Source organism: Planococcus citri, chromosome 2 (assembly GCF_950023065.1).
Source record: "Planococcus citri chromosome 2, ihPlaCitr1.1, whole genome shotgun sequence".
Classification (NCBI taxonomy): Eukaryota; Metazoa; Arthropoda; class Insecta; order Hemiptera; family Pseudococcidae; genus Planococcus; species Planococcus citri.
Window position 1 is genome coordinate 36,928,061 of NC_088678.1, and position 25,522 is coordinate 36,953,582.

The window sequence follows — 25,522 nt, forward strand, 5'->3', positions numbered from 1 at the left end:
GATTAATGAAAAATATCTTACAATGCAAGAAGCGACGACGTGAAGAATGTTTGGTCTCGTGCTTTAACTCACCTCGCCTTCGGCTCGGCGAGTAAAATTGCACTTGACCAAACATACTTCACTTTCGCTCCTTGTATTGTAATATACTATTTCATTTAATGTGAAGACTGATTGAGGATTGTAATCATGTAACTTGATTTCTCACATCTATTTTTAATTTTTAATTTTTTTTTTTTTTTTTTGAAGGAAACACTTTTACACTTACTCTTTTTTCGTAAACATCCCTCTGCTTTTCGAAAATTTCATCTTTGAAATGTCCATATCCGTAAGTCATCATAGCGAATGTTTTGAGGTAATCGTAATAAATCTCATTATAAGCGAATAAAGTTGGTGATATGACTTCATGTACTGTGAAAATGGTAGTTTTTTTTGTAAGGTGAAAGCAGAATGTATATAATTTGAGTGGTATAAATCGTTCGCATGGTAAGTCCTATTCGCAAGGGACAAAAAAATAGGTAGGAAAAATCAATTATTGGATGGTTATAGGTACGAGTGAATGCCTGCCTAACGAAGGTGAAATGAAGTGCACGAGTTTACCTTTTTTGGTTTGCTGAAAGTGTTTAAAAATGATTTCTTCTTGTATTCTTTTTTTGATTTTTTGCTCAGTGGTTTGCAAAGCTGCCAACAAATGTTCTTCTTATAGAATGTCTTTAAGAATATTGGATATTCTTGATACCTTTACCTACTCATCGTAAAACTCATTGGTTGGGATGAGAACGCGTTAATTAATCTTTGTCTCAACTTATACGTATCTCAATAAGAAATAGAGAAGTAGGTATCTTTGAACGTTCTGTGTAGGTAAAAAGGGTACCCGATATTTCTGTAACACATTTCATAATTTACTCACTTCGTAAGTGAATTCGTAAATGCCTCCCTCATTGTTTGGACCACATCCAACATTTTCATCGTTTAAAATAGGAGTAGGTATTTCTTTGCATTTTAATTTCTCAGAATCACCAAAAGTTGTTTCAAACAATAATTCTTCATGGACATATACGTCGATACTGTTCAGGAATTTTATCCTCTTCAGGTACTTGTCCTTTGCTGGGCAAAAAAATACCTTTCTGCCTAAGTCGTCCTCGTTATCTCTTGCAAATTGCGTATTTCCCAAAAGTCCTTCCTGGTTGTTCTTTAGAGACTCTGCATTCTCGATGTGAGTTGGTGGTAGAAGCTCACTTTCGAGTTCTATCATGATCATTGGAAGAATATCCCCGGATTTTGGAAGTGGTTGTTCATTCTTTGTTGTACTTTTACCAAACCATTTGAAAATATTTTTGCTGCCACCGAATTGTATCTGTTTTGTGATATTCACGCTCATAACCAGGATAATAAATAACGCGTACATTTTGCATATCTTCGACACGTAAGTCGATCGACTGACGTTATTGCGTTAATGGAAATTAAAATAGGTGTTCCAAGTGTGTTGTTTTTCGTTCTCGTTTTGTTGTGGTGTTCAGTTTTTGGATTGAATTTTATTGGATTGATGTCTTGATACTGAAATCAGATTTTTGCTGATGATGAATTGGAATTCATTCAGATTAGATTGTACCATTTTAATTATTTTCAATATTTTTTTAAATTTTGGGAATGAAAAACTGTGAGTGTTTGGGTTTTATATGTAGGTACCTAAGGTATAGAATTGGAGTGAAGTTGAAAATGTTTTAGTCCTTGATTTTACTCGGACTAGGCATGTCGTCCTTTGAGAAATAGCCCTTTACGCAAACGGCAAGATTTGATTGTGTTGCATAAATCATAATTTGAAAATGAATTTCCAGAATTTATGTCGCTATTGAGCTAGAGCTTGAAGAAATATGGGTTTAAAAAATTCGCATAAAATAAGAATGAAAAGAGAAGAAAACATACTCTTGAAATTTTTGGCGCAATAATATTCAAAAATTCTTTACTAAAAACTTCATTACATAATTATGTATGTACTTATTTATTTCAAGTTTCGAGCGGTACAGCCCCTTATTAAAAAAAATAATAAATGAATTATACTAATTTATCTGATACCATGATAATGATAGTCTTAAGTCTTAATCTTGATGTTATATAGACTGCAGTTAGACATACTTATTATACTTATTTAGTTTGATACAACTAAAAATGTATCTAGGTACCCCTATAGTACATTAAGATAATACAAGAACACCTATATTTTGATGTGCAAAAATGTCATCTTTCATGGGATTAGAAGGTTTTAGTATTGTAATATTTGCAGAATCTTCATATTTGATAAGATCGCCTGAAATCGTTACGTCCAAGTCAAAAAGTGCTTGAATGTGTGGCGTCAATGGACAAAATCGAACGTATTTATTTCTCTCGGTTAACGTAAATCTATTGTCGTGACAGTATCGATTGACCAACGCCTGTATTTTATTACCATCCATCCGATTATTCACAATTATCGCTGTTCCTTTAAATGGTCGTGTAAGATCATTAGGGTTTTCAGGTTTAATGACAACTTTCATCCAAGCGTAAGGTATCTCGGTTTTAGTATCAGAATAAGTCAATCTATAAAATATTTTATCTACAAAAGCTCCTGTGTACACAGTGAAAGGAACAGAAGGCTGGAAATCATAAATGAATACAAGTTAGGTACATAATAGGTACCTAACCATTAAGTGATGTGATAGGTTCCTATGTGAGGTAAGCCTACTGGGTCTCCAATAATATTGAGCACAGCTGGAGAGAATTTTCGCGAAGAAATGTAGGTTGGTGACATTGATCGATGTGTTTTCATATGGCTCAGCGCTGCCAACCTACATTTTCTCACGAAAAATCTTGCTAGCTATGCTCGATATTATTGGGGACCCCCAGCATTGTAAGTATTAAGATTATATGCAATGAAAAATTATCGCAAACAACGACTCTCACCTCATTTATCGCTTTCGTTTTGATGATCAAATCAACAAGATTCCATCGATCTTTTAGATCTTTATTCATTAAATCGAAGTTTATAAAATGAAAAGTTGGTTTTCTCCATGAGGCAAACGCCATATGATCGGGATTCACAAGCTGTTCAGGCTGGTATTGATATTTTTCTACTGTGTGCATATTGTAACTAAATTTATGTTTGAATTTGATTGGTTTTTCTATTTCCAGTTTTTCGATCTGAATAATTGAAATAATGATTTGTAGCATCAATGTTCATGATCGTATGTATGTAAATAAGTTCCTATCTTTTGTCATAATAATTAACCTACTTCGTCGTAGACCGTTTTTTTATCCATGAAATCTCCAAAATATTGGTAACCATCGGTCATTTTATCGTAAAATTTTTCCCTTTCTGATTTCAACATTTCGTTTTCCAACAAAAGAGGCGATTTAATTTGGTATTTGGTGTACATTACTCTTTCCGAAGTATGATCGTAGCATATTCTATAAAGTTCCAGGTCTGTTGGGTAATCCTGTACGTTAAAGGATAAAATTGTAACATTTTCATTTTCAACCATAAAATTAGACGTGTGGATTAATTCTATCTATGTAATTACCTTTTTCGCTGCTGGGTTTTCATTTTCCAATTCAGTATTATCGCCCGAATTAAACTATAAATGAAATGTAGGTAGTCATTTAAAATCTCTACAAAAGCAAAACACCTGCGTAAAGTAGACCATCACTTACCTCGTAGGTGTATTTATATAGAGTGCCCTGTTTGTCTTGGCCACACTTCACCACTTGACCATTCGCATCCATTGAGTCTGCAGGTGTTTCCTCGGCAAGCTTGGCCATCCGAATCACAGGATTTGGATCTGTTTCACATACTAGCGAGTCTTCATCGTCGAACTTTTTGGGGTATAGGAAAAATGAATCATCGTCAGATTTCCTAGGGCAAAAAACGTTGGCTTTGGGAACGGCGTACTGTAGAATTTCGTTTTGCTCAGAAAATTCCCATGTTGATCGACAAATTTTGTCACAACTGGTAGATCTTCTGGCAGATCGAATGTATTCGGTTTTGATTCTATCAACATTACGGGAAGACCTGCGTAACCTGAGGGTGATGAAGTTTCTGAAAAAAATAAAAAAAACCGTGTGAAATAAGTAGCCTTACCTACTTAAAAATTAAAATAGATAAAATGCTGCGTGGGTACAAAATTTACCTGGATTTTGTGTCAAGATGGATGGAGAACCTGCATTTGTTGCAGTTAGAGTTCTCAATAGCAGTAATACGAGTACGTATGTTGATGAGTTTGCCATGATGTTACTTCGACTGAGAGTCATTCGTAAGATTATTATTCCAAAGTTTTTCTTTCGATGAAATACCTACCTGCCTTCATCTGGTTGACAAGGTTATGCTCACATTGTAGTGTTGATACAGTTGTGATCGATGATGCTTGTGAATATTGAAAAAAAATGTCTGGCGAATTATTTGGTACCTGTACCTACCTAAATTGCGTTAAGTAACTCTGATGTTTTTAAATTAACAATAGGCTAGTCTTCATTGTTGATTTGAGTACAGGAAAAATTACCTACTACGGTGATTTTTTTAAATCAGTTTGGTTTTCAAAATTGCTAATTTTAAGGCGAAAAAATAAATTATACGTATTTTGAATTCATTTAGGTAGTTGAATCTTTACGAAATGAGTGAAAATTGAGGTAATTCAACTCACTAAATCCAAGTAGGCATGTACCTAAGTACATATTTGTATGAAAAAAGTTTTCAGTGTTTAGTTCGGGTGGTCAAGTTTTTTTAGCCATGTAAAATTGTTGTCTTTTTGGCTTAATAATTTTTAAAAATAAATTCTCAAGTAATTTTTCAATTAGCGTAGATGAGATAAATTGTGAATTTTAATTTTGGGATTGAAATTACTCAGGATGTGGGACTCATTTTCAGAAGAAATTCAAACAATTTCGTCGACAATAAAAATTTTACAAACCTTTCTTCTGAATTAGGTTGAATCAAAAACATTTATTTTTTCAAAAATATTTACAAAAAGGTAGGTATACTTTTAATTTAAACAAAGTCTTTTGTAATGAATAGGTAATGTAATCTTGATAAAAATTTAAAATATGTGTAAAGGTATTGAGTAGGTAGGTACCATAAAAATGAAATACATGTACACTTTTTTTCGAAACTGCTAACTCTACTCAAAAGTAATATTTTTAATCGGTAGTAGCTTTACTTCTTCGAGACCCTCCTCCATACCAAATAATTCCTCAATATTTTTTGTCACAACACAACAACGTACACCGCCACCAATTTTTGTAAATTCTTCTTTCAGAGATGACACACATTCATCTTTCCCTGTCCCACACAGATTTTCTATCGCTGTTTCCATCGGAGATGGAGAATCTGGGATGTCTGGTTTATCTGTATTATCGATAAAATTATTCATCAAAATAGCCACCGTTTGGTATGTTTTCCCATGGAGAACCATTTTAATCCAAATGTTGTAAATTTGGTTTTGGCTTCCTCCTAGCGCAGAAATACTTTTCTGAGGAATGTCAAATACGCCATTGTAAATGTACGGAAGTTTCCCTTCTTTAATTAACATATTTGCAGAAGCGCTTGCTACGTAATCACCGATCTTATTCCAAAGTGTGATTAATTTCTCATGTTGCAAATCAGCATTTATGAAGTAGAAAGTGGATTTTCTCCACAAGGCGAATGCCATATCCTCGGCTGGCACCAGCTTTTGAACTTTGTAAGGAAATTTTTTCTGTCCGGATGATGGCCCTGATACTGCCTCATTTGGAAAAGTTGACGGCGATGGCACTATCCGTGCTTCATTCTTTGAGGGGGAAAAAATTAACGAGTTAGGTAGGTACCTTTTGGTTTTTTTTTTTAAAAGAAAAAGTTGACTGTTGATTGGAACTCACCTCAAGTGCATTTTTTAATGCCATGTAATTTGAAGGGACAATTCTATCGTCGTTAATCATTTCGTAGCTCACTTCTTGCTCTCGAAATAGTAGCTTTGAATTGAGTAATTTTGGGGACATTATAAAATGCGAAGAGAAAATAATTCTTCTTTTTTCGTGATGGTAACAGAATCCATATAGCGGTGCTTCTTTGGTTTTCAATAGCTGTTGAAGTGTTGATATATCAGAGCGTAAAATTTAGTCTTTTAAAAGGATTTTTCATGGCCACCTGAATCTGAAAACTTATAACTGTTTGTAACTCCCTTCCTAGGCTATTTGTTACTTTTTTTGTCCATGAATGCTATTCTCCAATTTTATTTTTGCTATTTATGTAAGTATAATTTTTTTTTAATTTTTTAGTGAAATACTTTACTTCTATAAAATATTTAACACATAAATTGTAATACGACACTTAGCTCAAGTATAATAGAATATCAACTCACCTTTTGACCTTCACAAAACTATACAAATTCGTAAATAAAAAAAGAAATATTAATTTCAGAGTTTTTACGATGATTTTGCAACGCCGAATATTTCACCTGAAAACTCACTTTATAAGTAACTTTATAAGGTATTCCTTCATCTCCTTTTGGACCACACGAGCTCCTTTTAGTATCTACTTCTATAATAGGAACGGCTTCAGTGCTGCATTGTAGAGGTTCCAAATTTTGGAAACTTTTAGCTACCAAGCATTTCTTGTTGGAATTTTCTATCGGACAAAGGAATATTTGGTCCTTTTGTGGGGGGTTTTTCGGGTTTGTCAGAGTAAACTGTGTCCCAAACGCTATTCTGCCATCTACCATGGTAATTTTTTCCAAGTCGTTTGGAATCGAGAGGTCATATTTTTCGTAAAAAATACCTATGATTGGCAAAACTTCGCTGGGTTGGATTTTGCGTAGTGAATTTACTGCAAGAAACAGAAGTAATTTTATGAAATTTTGGATTGTTTTCAAAGCGAAGCTTGTTGCTATTATAGCATACTTTTTTCTGTTGACGATCTATTATTCAGTTTCTGAAAAAAAGATAATTATGAGTTGTTAAAACGTTCGATTCTGGCTGAACATGAATTTTATTTTGAAAAATTACTTGGATGTCTGGTGCAGCGTACATGGAGTCGAATAAATTTAAGCATAATATGAAAAATCCTACAAAGCTCAACTTGAACATTTTGATCTAGTCTTGAGGACTGGGTAATGCAGAATGATTTTACGATTCAGAGTTTGGTGTTTAAGAAGTACAGGATACCTGTGAAACGATTCAGTTATTCATCGTTGGGTGTTTCTCTTGAAGCTTTACTCGCTGAGTTGAATTCAATATGAAAAATATGCATAAAGGCGATAAATTCCCCTTTGGTATACCTCTATGTAGATATTTTGTACGTATGTTGAAGCCATGTTTTTGAAAACTATGCGTTACTTATGAGTTGTCAAAATCGTTTGACAAGTCAGTTAAACTCGTATCATTATCAACATTGCTATTGTACTGGTGTCACTGAAAAACAAACCGCATCACGATTATGGATTATTTTTCAGCATTGTAACCAGCTGCGTATGCGGTGTGATTTAATTTTCGATTTTTTGCGATTTTTCAATCTCAATTCGATTTTGGATTGATTTCAAGCAAAAAAGCCATTTTGGTAGATTAGGAAAAAAAAGAGCTAATGCCCCGAGGCCCAAGAGCGTCTCTCGTTCTTGAAATATGAGAAGCATCCTCATAAAAATTCACTCTTGGGTTCCCCATATTTTTTTTTTAAACACAAGTGGAATCTTGAAATTCGTTTTTGACCTTTAAAAAACATGTATTATTTCAAAAAAAATGGATGAGCCGTACCTACCTACCTACCTACCTACCTGAAAATTGAAAAAACATATGAAAGGGCGAAATGGATTTTTGTGGAAAATAATAGAATGATAATGTTCTTTTTTACACGGATTTTGGCAGATTTAGAATTCTTAAGAGTCTGTTGAGGTAACAGTAGCTTTTGATAATGGATTTTACTTGAAAAAAGAAAACTTTTGAGGTTTTGAAAGTTGGTGAATGAATTGTAAAAAGTGTTGAAAAAAGAGACTTTAAAAAACGTCAAAAATTCAGATTCTCGAAAATCTGCCAAAATCCGTATAAAAAGAACACATCTTACATCTATTACTTCTGACGAATGAGTTGTCGTTTTCTCGCGAATAGCGAACCTCCTTATCACGAATATGATATCAGATTTAGTGCTGCACTTACCCAGCTCTCTCCGGGGTCTCAGCCCCAACCTTGATTTTCACTATTTTTTGAAGTAGAGCTGATATTGGTGTCGTTTTCATCGAACCTCACACTAAAAAAAAATAGCTGAAAAAATCTTTAAAACGTCTGAAGTCATTTCGATTGGTCCTACGTGATGATTGTTTACAAATAGAGGAGCCTTAGGTAAAGGTATGCTACTAGAAATATCCTGTTTGGAATCCAATCAATTTTGACCATTCGAAATGGTATAATTTGCAGTCGTTTCGCTTGAAAATATTTCACACAAGTGAGGCTTGATAAAAAACATTTTATTTTTTCAGAAATATTTATACTTGTTTTAAATAAAAGGTACATATTTTCATACGTATGCGTATCTACTTGATATCAAAAAATAAATAAATAAATAAATTATAACTTTTTTTCAACTCCAATTTTTCTCAAATCTCAATACATATTTATATTTTTAATTGGCAGCAACAATACTTTATTAGACGACTTTTTTATACCAAAAAATTCTTCAGATTCTTTATTCACTTCACAACAACGTACAACTCCACCAATCATTTCGAACTCTTTTTTCAAATGTGACACACATAAATTTACTATAGGCGAACAATATTTATCCATTGCTTTTTCCATCGGAGAAGGAGAAACTGAAGATCCTGGGTCGTTTGTACTGATGAAATTATTCATCACAATAATCGCTCCGTGATGTTTTTTCTCATTGTAGATGAGTTTAATCCAAACATTATAAACTTGATTTTGGCCTCCTGGCGCAGAATCACTTTCTTCAGGAATATCAGATACGCTCGTATAAATTGACGTGAACTTCCTTTCTTTGACGGGCATTTCTGAAATGGCGGTTGTAACGTAACGATTAATCTTATTCCAGAGTGTGATTAATTTTTCATGTTGCAATTCGGCGTTTAAAAAGTGGAACGCGGATTTCCTCCATGTGGCGAATGCCATATCATCGGGTGGTACCAACATTTGAACTTTATAAGGAAATGTTTCGGGGTCAGTTGTTGGCTCTGGTGGTGTATCTTTTTGAGTTTCTAGCTGTAATGACGCTTCTTTCTGTGAAAAGAAAATCAATTGAAAATGTTCCTATCGTGTACCAAAAAAAAGATTCAGCTATGGATGAAAACTCACCTCGAGTGTGCTTTTTAATATCGTGTAGTTTGAACCGATGATTTCATCGTCGTTGAGCATTTCGTAGTTCACTTCTCGCTCTCGGAATAGCAAATTTGAAGTGAGTAGCTTTGGAGATCTGATGTTATGCGAAGTGAAGAGAGTTTTTCTTTTTTTTGAATCGAAACAGAATTTATAATGTACAACTTCTTCGGTATTGAATTTATATGGCTGTATTAGAGCATAAAATTCAATTATAAACAGAGGCGGATCGAAGTCATGCTGTTGGGGGAGGGGGGGTGTCATCACGTCATTTTGTTGACAATAATTACCTAATAAAATTTTTTAACGTGCTGAGTACTGTGGTTAGGACCGTGCAGAGCTAATGTAGGCCTGGGGCAAATATAATTTTGCCCTATTTCTTAGGAGGAAATTATATAGGTAAAATGTTTTTTTGTGAGGGGAAGGGTGGAGGGGGTTTGACTGAAAATTTGCCGACTGATACAGGGGGAAATATCAGTTTTACTGCAGATTGATATCTTATTCATTATGAATTATAAGAATTTTCATTTTCTATTTTGGAATTTTTTTGGCTTTCAAAATTTTAGAATTTATAAGATTTTTTTAGAATGAGGGCAAAAGCGTTTAAAACGAAAAAGAATTTTGAAGATAGATCGGTGGGGGAGGATGTATAGTCTCTGACGTACCCCCTTAAATCCGCATCTGCGCGTTGATAATACATATCAGAAGCATTACCTATTCAAATCGTAATCATTTTTAAAAAGTCAAATTAAAGATACCTACTTTGTACAATGCTGACCATCAAATCCTATTTTTTCATTTTTTTTTTTTGTTGTAAGTTAGTATGAGTAGGTAACTTTGATTAGTAAAAATCATATTTTTGCTCATATTGTAAGTAGGTACGGTGTGTACTTTACTTACATATTTAAAAATAGGTTAACATCAACTGAAAAGTAAATTTCTTAATTATTCTGCTTATTCGTTAATATCAGAATTGTACATATGTATGTACCTACTTGACGAAATTTTCATAATTTTAAAATTACTTACCTAATTTACTTTATGCTTAATTAAGATGTATCGCCCAAAATAATTCTCCGAAAAAGGATTAAACTTCCGCTCTCCCCCGAGTTATTGAGGAAATTATTCTTGAATAAAAATCTCCCCCGGTACCTGGGTAATCATTGGAATGGTATTTCTGAGTAGGAAACCCCAAGGGAATGCACCCTCTTATTTTGTAAATTGTTCTCTACAGAATTCATAATCCTATTCTACTTTTTCTGGAAACTTTGATTTGTGATGAAGAGAGGTGGTTTTTAATTTTTAATATCAGTACTTTGGGTTGAATTTGAATAATCATGTACTGGAAGATTTATTCAAGAATAGTTTCCTTAAAAAGTAGGAGGAGGGTGGAGATTCAATACGTTTCGGGAGAATTTTGTTGACAGATATCGCGTGCTTTTTTTGAAAATTGCGTTTGCAATATTTTTTTTAATGCTTGAATTATTGCTTAAAATACAAATTTCATAAAATTGTGTAATCATAATACTCATGCCATGGTTCAGTTACTAAATTTTCCAAGTATTTACAATTCTACCCGAAACGTCTAAAACAGTTTATATGTAGTTTGGCAAAATTTTGATTTCATCCCTGTTTTTTATCTCCGATTTGATTCTCAAAAATTCGCCAAAAATTGCAAGAAAATTGGGCTTGTAATATTTTGAACCAGTTGAAGATTATAAAAAAATAAAAAATTAAAACAGGTTTAAAATTTACCTAAATTTGCTTTAAAAAACTTTTTAAAAATAATTTTTTATGCCTTTTTACAATATATAAAAAATCACAGCGGAAACGGTATTTGTGGCTGCATGTTTAGCCCAGCAAGTTTTCTTCTGCGACCTGGACGAATCCCTCCGGAAATGGAATGCGGTCGTAAGACAGCTAGTAAATTGCATCAATTTGTGTACACTGTACGAGGTAAGCTGGACATTCAATTAAGTGAAGACATTCAAGAAGAACTTCAGAGTGTTGAGCTTATCTCATTTTTTTGCAGACTTGTATGGCATAAAACCTCATCGAGAATGAAAAAATTATGCCAAATTTGGTTTTAGACGTAAGTACTCGAATTAGTAACGTAGGTATCTCAAAAATATGAGAATTCTACCATGTACCTATTTTCGTCGGTATCATAAAACATGGCTGAACTTTGATGAAATAAAACCAGGAGAGTGAAATATGTAAATGGTTTTTTTTTTTCAAGTCGAATAAAGTTAATGGGTAGAATATCTACAGTAGGTTACGAGATAATTTATCTACTTACCATTTGCGCTTTGCAAATCTGAAAATTCACATTATATAAAAAATATTTCATAATTTTTGATAGGTTTTTAAAATTAATTGTATGTATTTATACGATATAAGTTGCTGTACAGCTTCGAATATTTGAGCTCACTTCATTAATCACTGTAACAAGAGTTCCTTTGGCGTCTGGTCCACACGTGGGTACCTGGAAAGTCATTTTCAAAACAGGCACGATCTCAGTTCCACACTGCAAAGGTTCCTGTTTTTGAAACGTTTTAGGTTCAACGCATTTCTCGTTAGAATTTTCGTTGGGACAAAGAAATATTTGCTGCTTGTCGTGAGGGTCTGACGAGGTAAACTGTGTCCCAAATGCTATTCTTCCATCTACCATGGAAACAGTTTTCAAATCTTCTGGAGTCGAGAGGGTAAATGTTTTTTTATTCATGATACTAATCATTGGCAAAACTTCTCTTGGTGTGATTTTTCGGAGTTCATTTACTAGGTAGGGAGTACAATTAACAAAATGTAAGGTACATGCGGAAATGATGAAATTTTGGAAATTATTATTTTATATACTTAGATAAGTAAGTATATGTGATGTTTACAGGTAAATGATTTGAAGAGTCCAGGGAAAGAACCAGATAAGTCACTTTTTCAAACTTCTGAGTTACGGCGTTTTGAAGTATCAGAAGGCTCCAATTTTGTAGCGAATTTGAATTTCATCAAGGTAATGACTGGAAATACATCACACAACATCCCACAAACACAACTTGAGGCATTTTAGAAAAAAAATGAAGAGATGAGCCAGTCACGACTTGAAAAGTCACTGTTTTCGTGAAAAAATCAAGCAAAAAATCGAAAAATCAGTGTTTCGCAACAACTTGAATTCGATGAAAATCGATTATTATGATGACATAATGAAAAATTTTTGTATTCTAAATAGTTGACGATGTTGAAATTTTCTTCCTGTCGCCTCACATTTCGTCTCGGCTCATTTTTCTCTTCTCCTCTTTTTTTCAAAGGCCATTTTAACCACGAAAAATCGATTTTTTTCAAAATGTAAATGGACTACATTTTTCTACTCCTCAGTGTGAATTTAATTCAACCCTAAACTCATTTTTGAAAAAAGTGACTTACCTGGTTCTTTCCCTGGACTCTTCATTTATAGGCTTACTTTTTGCTTTTGGTGAACGATTAGTTAGTATCTGGGGGAAAAAAAATTTCGTTAGTTTTTTATATTGAAATACATCTGCTGGACTGTCGTTCTTGTTGGAGGTGAATTTCATTTTAAAGAGTTACCTGAATGTGATTTGAAGGCGCTCCAATGTAGTCGAATATGTTCAAGTATAATATGAATAAGCCTACTAAACCAGACTTGAACATTTTGATACAGTTGTAATGACCGTGTGATCCCGAGTGATTTTTGAAGAAGTATACAACACGATGGGCACTTCATGAAACAATGTTCAGCTACTTGTCAAATGTTTCTGCGAAATCTTGCTCGTCAAGTTGATATTATGACGAATGTGTATGCAGGGTATGGATATTCTGCTGTGATACAGTCTGCATCTGTGGTTGTGTGTACACGTGAGGTTGTCGAAAATGTTTGATGTGGATGAATCACCTTTGTACCATGAAAGATGAACAAAACCTCATCACAGTATTTGGTGATTATTGTTTTGATGATTCATTGACAAATTCTAGTTGAAAAATTGTCAGCTTCTGTAAGTGGTTTGATTTTTCGATTTTTTTTTCATTTCGATTCTTCAAAAAACCAGGGAAAAGTTTTTGGTGCGGTAAAAAGTGAATAAAAAGATATAAAAAGTTAAAAGTGATCTTTATTCACTTCCTTGGTAGGTAACAAAGTTAAAGAGAACTGATTAAAAAAACTTTTTAGAGAATTCTGGGATAGATTTAAATAGGCTTAATAAATAAGAAAATAATAGGTACCTAATTCGATATTTCATTCCAAAAAAAGTTATGGGTTATAGGTAATTATATATTAGTTACAAAAAGAAGAGATGAGAGCGGAACGGGACTTGCGAAATGATCATCCTTAATGCCAAGTAACTCTTGAATTTCTTTTGTAACCTGGCAGCAACATATGTAACCACCAACTTTTTGGATATTCGTTTTCAAAGAAATTGAGCAAAAAAACCCTGGGTACATTAGTGTATATAAACTGGGACCATCGGCCAAAGTGGAACCTATGTATCACTAAAGTGGAACCGGATCCTACTTCATGTGCAAATTTTATGCATGAACTGGAACCTTCCTTACACAAAAATTATCTGATTGAAGTGGGATCCTACGATTCACTTTCTTGGGTTGATCATAGCCCGAGAACACTTCATTATTCATTAATTGTGTAATCGCGCGATAATTAATTAACTAGAAATAAATTCATCAACATAATATCATTTGTTTCTTACTTCATCATAGATGATAGATGTTGGGTGTCTTATAAATATTTTTTCAGTTGAGTATACAGTTCAGATATGGTTCAGAATTCAGATCATCTTCTGTTTACATATTTACATTCGATGCCATTGACTATATAGATATACTATGTATATGGACTGCTGATTCTTATCAATTTAACGTTGGTTATATGGAGAAATCGTGTAAGCCAGATTTTCAAAGTCCACTCAATGAAACGCGGTGTTCGTTGCCTGAAAACGTTGCTCATTGGCTCTCACAGTACGGAACCTTGGATGCGCGCGTCACCTCGCGTCATCCTCGCATACAATTGCATGTAATCTTCGACTAGAACCGTCGATTTTGTTGCGTGGACTTTTATGTTTACATTTTACACTTTGATAAGGGTTAGCAGTCCATATACGTAGTATATCTATATAGTCAAAGTTCGATGCAGGGCGAGCTTGATCACGGCGGCACTACAATGCCTCCTTCACCAATCACCAGTACCAAGTTTACTCAAATTCAGACATGTTTTCTCTACAGAAATTCTCAAAGTGAACTAAATTGATGAAAATTGAAAATTTGGATAATGGATAATCACAATCAGGATTTTTAATTTGCAATTTTGGTAGGAGGGCAACCACTGTCAGTATAGATAAAGAAAAAAGCTCAAAAATTTGGATATCATATGATAACCTACCACTCAAATTCACCAAGGACTTTCATTACCCACAAAGGAAATTTTTTATCACCTGAATTTTCAATATTTGGGGTAATCATGATTATTCATCAGAAATTTTAGTAGGGATAAATTTTCATTGCTCTGATCTATGCAAAAATTTTTCTCAAATTCACATTCCATTAAACATACCAAGTTTACTCAAATTCAGACATGTTTACCCAACAGAAATTCTCAAAGTGAACTATTAAATCAACGAAAATTTGGATAATCAGAATTTTTAATTTGCAATTTTGGTAGGAGGGCAACCACTGTGAGTATAGATGAAGAAAAAAGCTCAAAAATTTGGATATCATATGATAACCTACCACTCAAATTCACCATGGACTTTCATTACCCACAAAGGAAATTTTTTATCACCTGAATTTCCAATATTTGGTGTTATCATGATCATTCATCAGAAATTTTAGTAGGGATCATCGGATCAATTTTCAATTTTCATTGCTCTGATCCATGCAAAAAATTTTCTCAAATTCACATTCCATTAGTCCTACCAAGTTTACTCAAATTCAGACATGTTTACCCAACAGAAATTCTCAAAGTGAACTAAATCAACGAAAATTTGGATAATCAGAATTTTTAATTTGCAATTTTGGTAGGAGGGCAACCACTGTCAGTATAGATGAAGAAAAAAGCTCAAAAATTTGGATATCATATGATAACCTACCACTCAAATTCACCATGGACTTTCATTACCCACAAAGGAAATTTTTTATCACCTGAATTTTCAATATTTGGGGTAATCATGATTATTCATCAGAAATTTTAGTAGGGATAAATTTTCATTGCTCTGATCTATGCAAAAAAATTTCTCAAATTCACATTCCATTAATCCTATCAAGTTTACTCAAATTCAGACATGTTTTCTCTACAGAAATTCTCAAAGTGAACTAAATCAACGAAAATTTGGATATCATATGATATGATAACCTACCACTAAAATTTACCATGGACTTTCATTACCCACAAAGGAAATTTTTTATCACCTGAATTTTCAATATTTGGGGTTATCATGATTATTCATCAGAAATTTTAGTAGGGATCATCGGATCAATTTTCATTGCTCTGATCTATGCAAAAAATTTTCTCAAATTCACATTCCATTAGTCCTACCAAGTTCACTCAAATTCAGACATCTTTACCCAACAGAAATTCTCAAAGTGAACTAAATCGTTGAAAATTTGGGTAATCAGGATTTTTAATTTGCAATTTTGGTAGGAGGGCAACCACTGTGAGTATAGATGAAGAAAAAAGCTCAAAAATTTGGATATCATATGATAACCTACCACTCAAATTCACCATGGACTTTCATTACCCACAAAGGAAATTTTTTATCACCTGAATTTCCAATATTTGGTGTTATCATGATCATTCATCAGAAATTTTAGTAGGGATCATCGGATCAATTTTCAATTTTCATTGCTCTGATCCGTGCAAAAAATTTTCTCAAATTCACATTCCATTAGTCCTACCAAGTTTACTCAAATTCAGACATCTTTACCCAACAGAAATTCTCAAAGTGAACTAAATCGTTGAAAATTTGGGTAATCAGGATTTTTAATTTGCAATTTTGGTAGGAGGGCAACCACCAGTACCGGTGCCAGGATTTTTCCTTGGAGGGGGATAATTGGGTCAGAACCAAACAATTTTGCCGTCTCATTTTTTTGGGTGGGGGGGGGGGGGTAAAATTAGGCTTTTTGGAGAGCAGAAATCAAATAAATACAGTGGCATAGTCAGAATTTCCTCAAGGAGGAGGCAAAACCAGATTTTTAGGCATGGAAAATCGAAATAGGAGTCATTTTCTGGAAACCTATCGTGATGTGTGGATGATTATAATGAAAATGAAGGTAAAATTACTGCTCGAGCGAAGCGAGAGCGAAAATTATCAGAAAAAATGGGTCCAAACAACAACAAAAAGCGTTCATTTTTGCATGTTTTCTTTCAAATTTTCGTTCGCAAGGGAGGACAATAGCCCCCTTCACTTCCTGGCCACGCCACTGAATAAATATGTCGTTTATTTATTTAATTTTTAAAAAGGAGGGACCTCAGTGACTGAAATTTGCCTGCAAAGTATTATTCAAAGTAAATCGTGTACGAATGTATACCTATAATGTGGGCTTGAGAAGAAAAAAAAGGCCTCTTCTTCTCAAAAAATATGGGAAAAAATGAACATCGGTTTGTAATCGGCATCCATCTCAGTGAAACAAGAGCGCAAAAATGCTAGGAAAATTCCCACTTTATAGCATCAAAATTTTTTCCAAAAAAACTGGCCTCTTGGGGGGGGGATTATCACCCAAATCCCCCCCCCTTAAAACCGGCACTGGCAACCACTGTGAGTATAGATGAAGAAAAAAGCTCAAAAATTTGGATATCATATGATAACCTACCACTCAAATTCACCATGGACTTTCATTACCCACAAAGGAAATTTTTTATCACCTGAATTTCCAATATTTGGTGTTATCATGATCATTCATCAGAAATTTTAGTAAGGATCATCGCCATCATCGGATCAATTTTCAATTTTCATTGCTCTGATCCATGCAAAAAATTTTCTCAAATTCACATTCCATTAGTCCTACCAAGTTTACTCAAATTCAGACATCGTTACCCAACAGAAATTCTCAAAGTGAACTAAATCAACGAAAATTTGGATATCATATGATATGATAACCTACCACTCAAATTCACCATGGACTTTCATTACCCATAAAGGAAATTTTTTATCACCTGAATTTTCAATATTTGGGGTTATCATGATTATTCATCACAAATTTTGGTAGGGATCATCGGATCAATTTTCATTGATGCTCTGATCTATGCAAAAATTTTTCTCAAATTCACATTCCATTAGTCCTACCAAGTTAACTCAAATTCAGACATGTTTACCCAACAGAAATTCTCAAAGTGAACTAAATCAACGAAAATTTGGGTAATCAGAATTTTTAATTTGCAATTTTGGTAGGAGGGCAACCACTGTCAGTATATAGATGAAGAAAAAAGCTCAAAAATTTGGATATCATATGATAACCTACCACTCAAATTCATCATGGACTTTCATACCCACAAAGGAAATTTTTTATCACCTGAATTTTCAATATTTGGGGTTATCATGACTACTTATGCTCGGTGAACTGGTGAAGTATCCAGATTTAATGACTTATATTATTATGATTATCAGAGGTTCTATCGAACTAATGCATTGATAAACTATAAACTAATAATTGGTAATGGGTTGAGTTGAAAAAAAAGGCAAATCAGAGGGCTGGATTGATTAGGCTTGTGTTAGTTGTGTTGCACCTTCAGTTGAAGATTCAATTTATGCAAGCTCAGTTCTGTTCATCAATGTGAACATTTTCTTTCTGGTAATGAAAAGGTTCCACTTCACATGAAAATTTACATAGATAAAAATGTTATAGGGTTTCAGTTTAATCACAAACTGGGGTTCCACTTCACATACAAAAGTTTCTTTCCTCACAATGTTTTCATTACAGGATCCCTCTTCATGTTGAAAAAAAAGAAAAACAATAAGTCTGCTTGCAATATTTTTCGATGAATTTTCTTTCAGGACTTCCAGACGTGGAGGGATTCTTTTCCGTGCTGACAAAATTATTCATAAAAATGGCTACTCCTGAAACACTGCCATCTGATGCTTTTTCGAAGATCAGCTTGACCCAGACATTAAATATTTGATCTTTATCCCTTGATTCGGGAAGATCTTCGATGGGTATGTCAAATACGCCAGTAATGAATTGAGTTCTTATGTTCATGCTACCGAATTTATAAATTGCTTCGTTTCTAACGTCTTTATGGATTTGGTTCCATAAATCGAATAAGCTGTTATGCTGCAATTCGGTGTTCAGATTTTGAAAAGTAGGCTTTCTCCATAACGCTAAAGCCATATCTTCAGACGGAACCAACTTTTGTAATCGGTAACCTTGTTTTTCTATTAGATTTGACGAGTTGGATTTTTCCTGAAATTCCAGTGAGTAGGTATGGTGAAATAAAAAATAGAAAAAAAATAAATTAAACATAAAAAATTTCAATTCTGAATCAGAACCAAAAAGAATCTCACCTCAGTAGGTGTATTTTCTGGCTTCGACTGGTTTGGAGAAACAACTTGATCATTCATCATACCATATTCTATTTCTTGCTCTCGAAATAGAACGTACCCATTCATTAATAATGGAAGTTTTATTTCGTGGACGGTGAATATAGTTTTTTTCTTGGCAGTATTGTAACAAAAAGAATATATTTCTAAATCATTTCCTCTAACCTTTTCCGGTTCAATTGAAAACCCCACGTATTTCGTGAACTGCAGCCACCCATTGATTTCTTGATTCTCACAAATCTGTTTAATGCGTGTGTTTCGAATTAAATTAAAATTATTGGTGGAATAAAGAGTTTTAAAAATTTGAAAACGCAAAGCTCACTTTGTAAACATATCCATGTAAAGTCCCTTCTTCATTTTGGTTTCCAGGCCCACACTTCATTTGATAAACACCCTCTAAATTTCCTATTACCGGTACTGCCGATGGTTCTTTGGCGCATTCTAGCGGTTCTGATTTCTTGAATGTTTTGTGAACCAAACATTCGTCATTGGAATTTTTATTCGGGCAGAAAAACATTTGTTTGTTTGCAGTTTTCGACCCAGAGTCGAATTTTGTTCCTTCGATTATTCTTCCATGCAACGTTTTAATTTCTTTCAACAGTTTGGGGATCTGGAGTTCGGAAGTAGATTTGTCGAAGAAGAGAACTACGGGTAAAGCTTCGCCGGGTACGATTTTGCGTAATATTTGAGCTGTACATAAATATAAAATTTTTTTGGTATAGAATGAAAAGTAACATTTATGCCGAGGTAAAATCTGTCAAGTATTTTAAAAAAAAGTTATCTCTGATAGCAATGGAAGTCATCTATTTTTGAGCTCAAAAATCGATCTTTCTGGCCTTTATGTACCTACTCAAAGGGAAGAAAAAATATTCAATTACCTTCATCCTTTGTTGCATGACTAGGTAACATTTCTGTAAAAAATAGGTATGATTCAGTTAAATTCTCCATTAATTTTGTAATTAGGTTAATTGGAATTTCTTTATGGAAAAAATTTCGTCTGCTGTACAGAATTAATTTCAACTTACTTGGCTCATTTTCATTTGCACAAAAGACGAATATCAGGGAATTGAAGAAAATTGCAGTGCTGAGCTTGTACATTTTTCCTATGCTGTGCAATTGTCTCATTTATCTATCTAAAAGACTTGATTTTTATGGTTTGATGTTCACGTCAAGTTATGAAATAGGTACGTACTTACGTATTTTTTTAATAAAGCGATTTTCAAAACATCAGTTTCAAATTGAAACCTCGATTCATCATATTTCATGCGATTTTAATTGGAAAACGTATGTTTTTTTCTTACGTCAGGATCCACCATGACTTGTGAATCTGGCACGATGAATAAAACACACATTAGATATCGCTAAAATTTTATTCGAAGATTTCGACGCAGTTGAAAAATGAAGCCTACCAATTTCATAGACAAAAAATGTGAATTGTTTTTGCACTATTTCTAAATTCTTCTGCGAAGTAGGGATTCTCAAATTTGGTTGGAAGTAAAAAATCTTGAAATTATTCAAACTGGCACGTTTTCAAGGTGTAATGAAATACAAATTTCTCGACCTGAATTTTGATAACGAGCTGATTTCGCCAGCAAGGAGACTCCAGAACGGCTTGAAACCATCTGCAATCCACTAGCATGTTGAAATTAGGGTAGAAAGTAAATTCTTGCTTTCTAATTTCATTTGATAAAATGTTGTGGAAAGTTCAACATTCAAAAATCTGCTGGATGCTCCTAAACTGCTCAAGTGATCCTCCAATGAAAAAAGACAAGTTTTTAGATACCTACTTATATTTTTTCAAAATTTGAAGCTTTTCTAAAAATGTAATAAACAACGAGTTTTTAAAAAAATGTATTCCCAAATAAATAAGTATGTAAATGCGGTTCTTAAATAACAGTTTTTATCGAATCAAATGTAATCTGTTGTTACATTGAGAATGAGGGAAAGTGGAGCAGGATTTGCGACATCGTCATCTTTCATACCAAATAACTCTTGAATTTCATCGGTTACCTCGCAACAACTTATGTAACCTCCAACATTTTGGAATTTTCTTTTCAGATCATCCACGCAATGATTTTGTCCGCAATATTTTTCTACGAATTTTCCTTCGGGGTTTTCCGATATGGGGTAGTACTCTTTCGTATTTATAAAGTTATTCATAAAAATGGCCACTCCTGAAATACTATTGTCTATTGTCTTGGTAAAAATCAGTTTGATCCAAACATTTAGTATTTGATCATCATCCTTTGACTCTGGAAGATCTTCAATGGGTATGTCAAACACTCCTGTGACGATTTGAGTTCTCGTATATTCACGGCCAAATACATAAATTGCTCGTGCTCTAATGTAATCGTTGATTTTGTTCCATAATTTGAATAATTTTTCATGTTGGAACTCGGTGTTAAAATATTGGAACGTAGACTTTCTCCACAATGCGAGTGGCATATCTTCAGACGGAACCAACTTTTGTGATCGATAGCCTCGTTTTTCAAATATTTTGTCTTCTTTTGGCGAGTTGATTTCTTTCTGGAATTCAGATTGGCAAAAGATATTCAGGCTTGAAAGACCAATAAAAAACTTGAATTTGAATCAAAAACATAGGTACTTAATCTTACCCCAGGTGGTGCATTTTGTGACTGTGATTGGTTTGAAGGAACGACTTGGTCATTCATCATAGGATATTCTATTTCGTGCTCTCGAAATAAGGGATCTGTACCTAGTAATGTGGGAGACTTTATTTCGTGAGCAGTGAATATCATTTTCTTCTCGGTTAGATCGTAACAAAAAGTATACAATTCCACTAGTTTTGTTTCAATCTTTTTTGGTTTAATTGGAATCCCCACGTAATTCAAATATCGTAACCATCCATTAATCTCTTGATTCTCACAAATCTGCGATTAAATTATTTTCTTAATTGAATGTTTTGGCTACGTACGTGTACGTACGTACTTAATCATTCAAACTGAAACTCACTTTGTAAAGGTATCTATGGAAAGTCCCATGTTTTCTTTCTTTACCAGGACCACACTCTTGTGGTTCGTGGTTAATGTGCACTACCCTATGGATGACCGGCACCGGTTCTTCAGCACATTGCAATTGTTCTGATGTTTTAAATTTTTTGGCTATCAAACATTTGTCTTCTGAATTTTTATTTGGACAGAAAAACATTTGTTTGTTCGCAGTTCTCGATCCAGAGTTGAATTTGGTTCCTTCTACTATTCTTCCGTGCAGCGCTTTGATTTCGTTCAAGCTTTTGGGGATTTGAAGTTCGGAGGTTGATGGATTGAAAAAAAGGACTATAGGAAGAGCTTCGCCGGGTTGGATTTTGCGCAGAATTTGAGCTGTAAAATATAAATTGCAACAGAATCATTCTTAGTATGGTTGGAAGGAACGTACTCATGTGGTAGGATGGATTGATTCGTAAATTTGTTATAACGGACTAAAAAGTGATCATAAAATTACTCCTTGAAATGTTTCTTAGTCAGTAATCAACGGTTGAAATAAGCTCAAAAATTCTAAAATCTTGAAAAAAACTGCAAGGAATACCAATTTTTACAGCTTTTCCATCAAATAATATTTTTTCGTGAAGAGCTGAATTTCATTTCTACCGTTTTTTGGGGCTCTTTAACTCGGTACAATTTTTTTTGCCAGGCGTCGCGTCGTTAGTTTTCTATATAAAAACAAAAAGGGAAAATCGCCATCCACTCACCCATTTTCTCCTCCATGTAGAAACCCCAAGAAAAAAGAAACATTAATTTACCTTTCTCTCGAGTTGAAACACCAAGAAGGGTCACTGTAAAAAATATAATAATAAATTCTTTGTTTTTTTTTTTATAAATAACTAAATTATCTAATGAAATGATTCATATTTTTTCCCCACTTACTTGGCTTATCTGTAGTAGAAAAATGGATAAATAAAGTGGAAAATATTATGGTGTACAACTTGTAGTACATTTTCTTAATGTTATGAAATTTTTACAATTGCAGCACTGGTTGAACTAAGTATAACCGAGGTACATTCAACAATAATGTACGGTTTGATGTTCCTGTCAAGTCATGTGTTGAATGTATAGGTAGGTACCTACAGTTTTTTAACCATTAGTGATGCGTTCAGTACGTTTAAATTGAAACTATGTAGGTATCTACATCGAGCTGAAAATAATTTTCAAAACAATAATGCCAAATCAAAACATTGATTTATTACATACATTTGTACGTACAGGTTACATCACTGAAAGTCGCATAATTTTTGACAAGTTCATTTTGAAAAATAAGACCGAAACTTGGGTTCCAGGGGAAAATGTTCGGTATCAGGTCTCCACTTGGATCTGGCCAGATCTGGTCAGGTTAAATTTCATGCATTAATGTTCAGATTTGATCAGTTCAAATTATTTATTGAAATATTTTGAAATTTTGGTTTGAAAAGTTCGAAACTTCCACTTGAAAAACGAATTCAAAATCTTTACCACAGGCTGAGCTTCTAAAAACGTGTGGCATAACAAACAATGCAGCACCCAGTATTTTTGAATCTTTTCGAGTGTTTTGCTCCTTCAGGGGACTTTTTGGACTAATGTGGTGACAGGCAGGAGGAAAAGTATTATTATTTTTTCACCTTTAGGCCACAAATGACGTAGATGTCGACGTTCTTTTGACCAGAAATTTTGACCCGAATGACCAAATGTGTTTTAGAAATTTTTTTTGTTATTCTGCTTCAAAAAGTGATTTTTTAAAAAAGTTTTGCTGAAAGTGTGACGTGCAGAGAGCCTAAAAATTTTGAAAGGAAAAAATGATGACAAGAGCTGCATGTAGGTTCTTTCTAAAATTCTTTAAGAATCTGGGCCAAGATCTAAACATCATTTCTCACTTCCCTACATCACTGGCTGGATTTAAAAAAAGATTTTATAGGTAGTTTAATATTCCTGACATGTGACGTACTTGCGTATTTTTTAATCGTTGATAGAATGTTCGATATATTCGAATCAACCAAAACTTCAAGGTAACAGTATCGGCACACAAGGGAACAGCTGTGTAAATTTAAAAATCGTCGCATTAAAAAAAAGAATACCTATTCTGATGCAAAATCAAAAAAAAATTCTGTCAATTTTTTCTCACGCCCAATTCTGAGGCAAAGGAAGGTCGACAATATGAGTGTCACTATTTGAACTTTAGGTCAGGAATATGAATTCGAATTTACTGTTACCTCCCTCCCCCTCCCAGTCTCGCTGAGAGAAATGTTACTCCAAAATTGGATTTTTCGTAAACAAAAAAAAAAAAAAAAAAAAAAAAAAATGGGTACAAAGTCTCCTTTCCAAGGAAAGTTTTAAATCAGGAATATATGTTTTTAAGTCAAGTTGACTTGATGCTCGACCACTGATGAGTATCCGAACAGGTCTTCAGCATGATCTGGACAAAGCCTGAGCTTTATGCTGAGATCTTTCGCAGCTTGACGCCCGGCTCCAGTCGGATGTGCGTTTATGGACGCTAGTTGCGAGTCAACTAACCAAATTTGATGTAATGGCCATAAGCAGTGGCGTAGCCAGGATTTTCTCAAGGAGGGGGCAAAACCAGATTTTTAAGCATAAAAAATCGAAATGAGGGGTAATTTTCTGGAAATCTATTGTGATGTGTGGTGATTTTAGGAAAACGAAGGCAAAATCACTGCTCGAGCGAAGCGAGAGCGAAAATTTTTTGAAAAAATGGGTCCAAACAATGAAAAAACGTCCATTTTTGCATGTTTTCTTTCAAATTTTCGCTCGCAAGGGGGGGCCATGGCCCCCTTCGCCCCCCTTGGCTACGCCACTGGCCATAAGGTTAGGTCTGGTTTGATTATCCGAATCAGGTTTTCAGACTGTTGACTTATCTGTCGGGCCGGTCGGGCGTCCCGAGGTCGTTTGTCTATCTTCCCGTCGGCTCGTCTGTCTGGCCTCTTAAGGTCATTGACCCGTCTGTCTGGCTTCTTAAGGTCGTCTGTCTGCCAGTCTGCCTGTGTATCGACGGTCAATGACATTAGGAACCAGACATGCAGACATTGCAGACAGATGACTTTGCGATACTAGACTACCGTATCAATGACTTTAATTGGCCATAACTAAAAAGTCGCATTTTCAAAAATTTATTCCTTGTATTTTTGTATTTTTATCCGATCAAGGGATCAATTTTTAATAAATACGGACTTTGCAAATTTATCTGAAAAAAATCCAGTATCTCTTTAGTTATTTTCAAACAACAAATTTGATAAGCTGCGAATGGAAATTTTTCTAGAATTTCTTCTTGGGAAAGAAAGGAAAAACACAAATTTTCCGGACAGTCAGATACCAACTCTGGAATTGAATCTTCTGCAACTGTAAGTTCATAATTTTTCATCGTGATTGCAACGCCTTCGTTTAAATATGATTCTTTGTGATTAGAATTGTGAATTATCTTGACCCAAATTTCAGGTATTTGTACATGGTCTTTGTACACATACTGGATAGGCCTGTTGGTATCAGGAACATTAAACGCACCTGTGTATATCTCGAATGGAATATCTCTCTGTAAAAATATCATTTTATCGCGTAAATATAGGTTGTTATATTTTTCTGCTGTGTGTTATAGTTTTGAATCAAGTTGTCGTACTTTGTATGAATCATACAAAATAATATGGTCGATTA

General features: G+C 34.0%; 1 protein-coding gene and 3 long non-coding RNA genes across 4 annotated transcripts; all 4 read right to left on the minus strand.

Annotated features, from left to right (window-relative positions):
• Positions 1–210: 210 nt before the first annotated feature.
• On the minus strand, positions 211–719 carry LOC135833704 (uncharacterized). Its single transcript, XR_010556522.1, has 2 exons — positions 598–719; positions 211–490 (listed from the first exon to the last, which is right to left on the minus strand). It is a non-coding gene; the product is annotated as an uncharacterized LOC135833704 (long non-coding RNA).
• A 7,871-nt stretch (positions 720–8,590) lies between these two features.
• LOC135833705 (uncharacterized) lies at positions 8,591–13,062 on the minus strand. Its single transcript, XM_065347461.1, has 6 exons — positions 12,901–13,062; positions 12,776–12,806; positions 11,753–12,099; positions 11,621–11,638; positions 9,301–9,510; positions 8,591–9,225 (listed from the first exon to the last, which is right to left on the minus strand). The coding sequence occupies exons 1-6, from the start codon at positions 12,982–12,984 to the stop codon at positions 8,593–8,595; spliced, it is 1,323 nt and encodes a 440-aa protein (XP_065203533.1). The 5' UTR covers positions 12,985–13,062; the 3' UTR covers positions 8,591–8,592.
• A 5,773-nt stretch (positions 13,063–18,835) lies between these two features.
• LOC135833706 (uncharacterized) lies at positions 18,836–19,554 on the minus strand. The gene is made up of 2 exons (XR_010556523.1): positions 19,195–19,554; positions 18,836–19,112 (listed from the first exon to the last, which is right to left on the minus strand). It is a non-coding gene; the product is annotated as an uncharacterized LOC135833706 (long non-coding RNA).
• A 1,933-nt stretch (positions 19,555–21,487) lies between these two features.
• On the minus strand, positions 21,488–22,495 carry LOC135833707 (uncharacterized). The gene is made up of 2 exons (XR_010556524.1): positions 21,846–22,495; positions 21,488–21,763 (listed from the first exon to the last, which is right to left on the minus strand). It is a non-coding gene; the product is annotated as an uncharacterized LOC135833707 (long non-coding RNA).
• Positions 22,496–25,522: the final 3,027 nt, after the last annotated feature.

What these genes read in the sequence shown, in the direction of transcription:
- LOC135833705 (XM_065347461.1), bottom strand. Translation starts at nt 12,984, where the DNA reads ATGTTCAAGTCTGGTTTAGTAGGCTTATTCATATTATACTTGAACATA. An exon ending in CGCCTTCAAATCACATTCAG is followed by an intron (nt 12,807 to 12,900) that starts GTAACTCTTTAA and finishes TTTTTCCCCCAG; the next exon opens with ATACTAACTAATCGTTCACC. An exon ending in TATTAAAAAGCACACTCGAG is followed by an intron (nt 9,226 to 9,300) that starts GTGAGTTTTCAT and finishes TTCTTTTCACAG; the next exon opens with AAAGAAGCGTCATTACAGCT.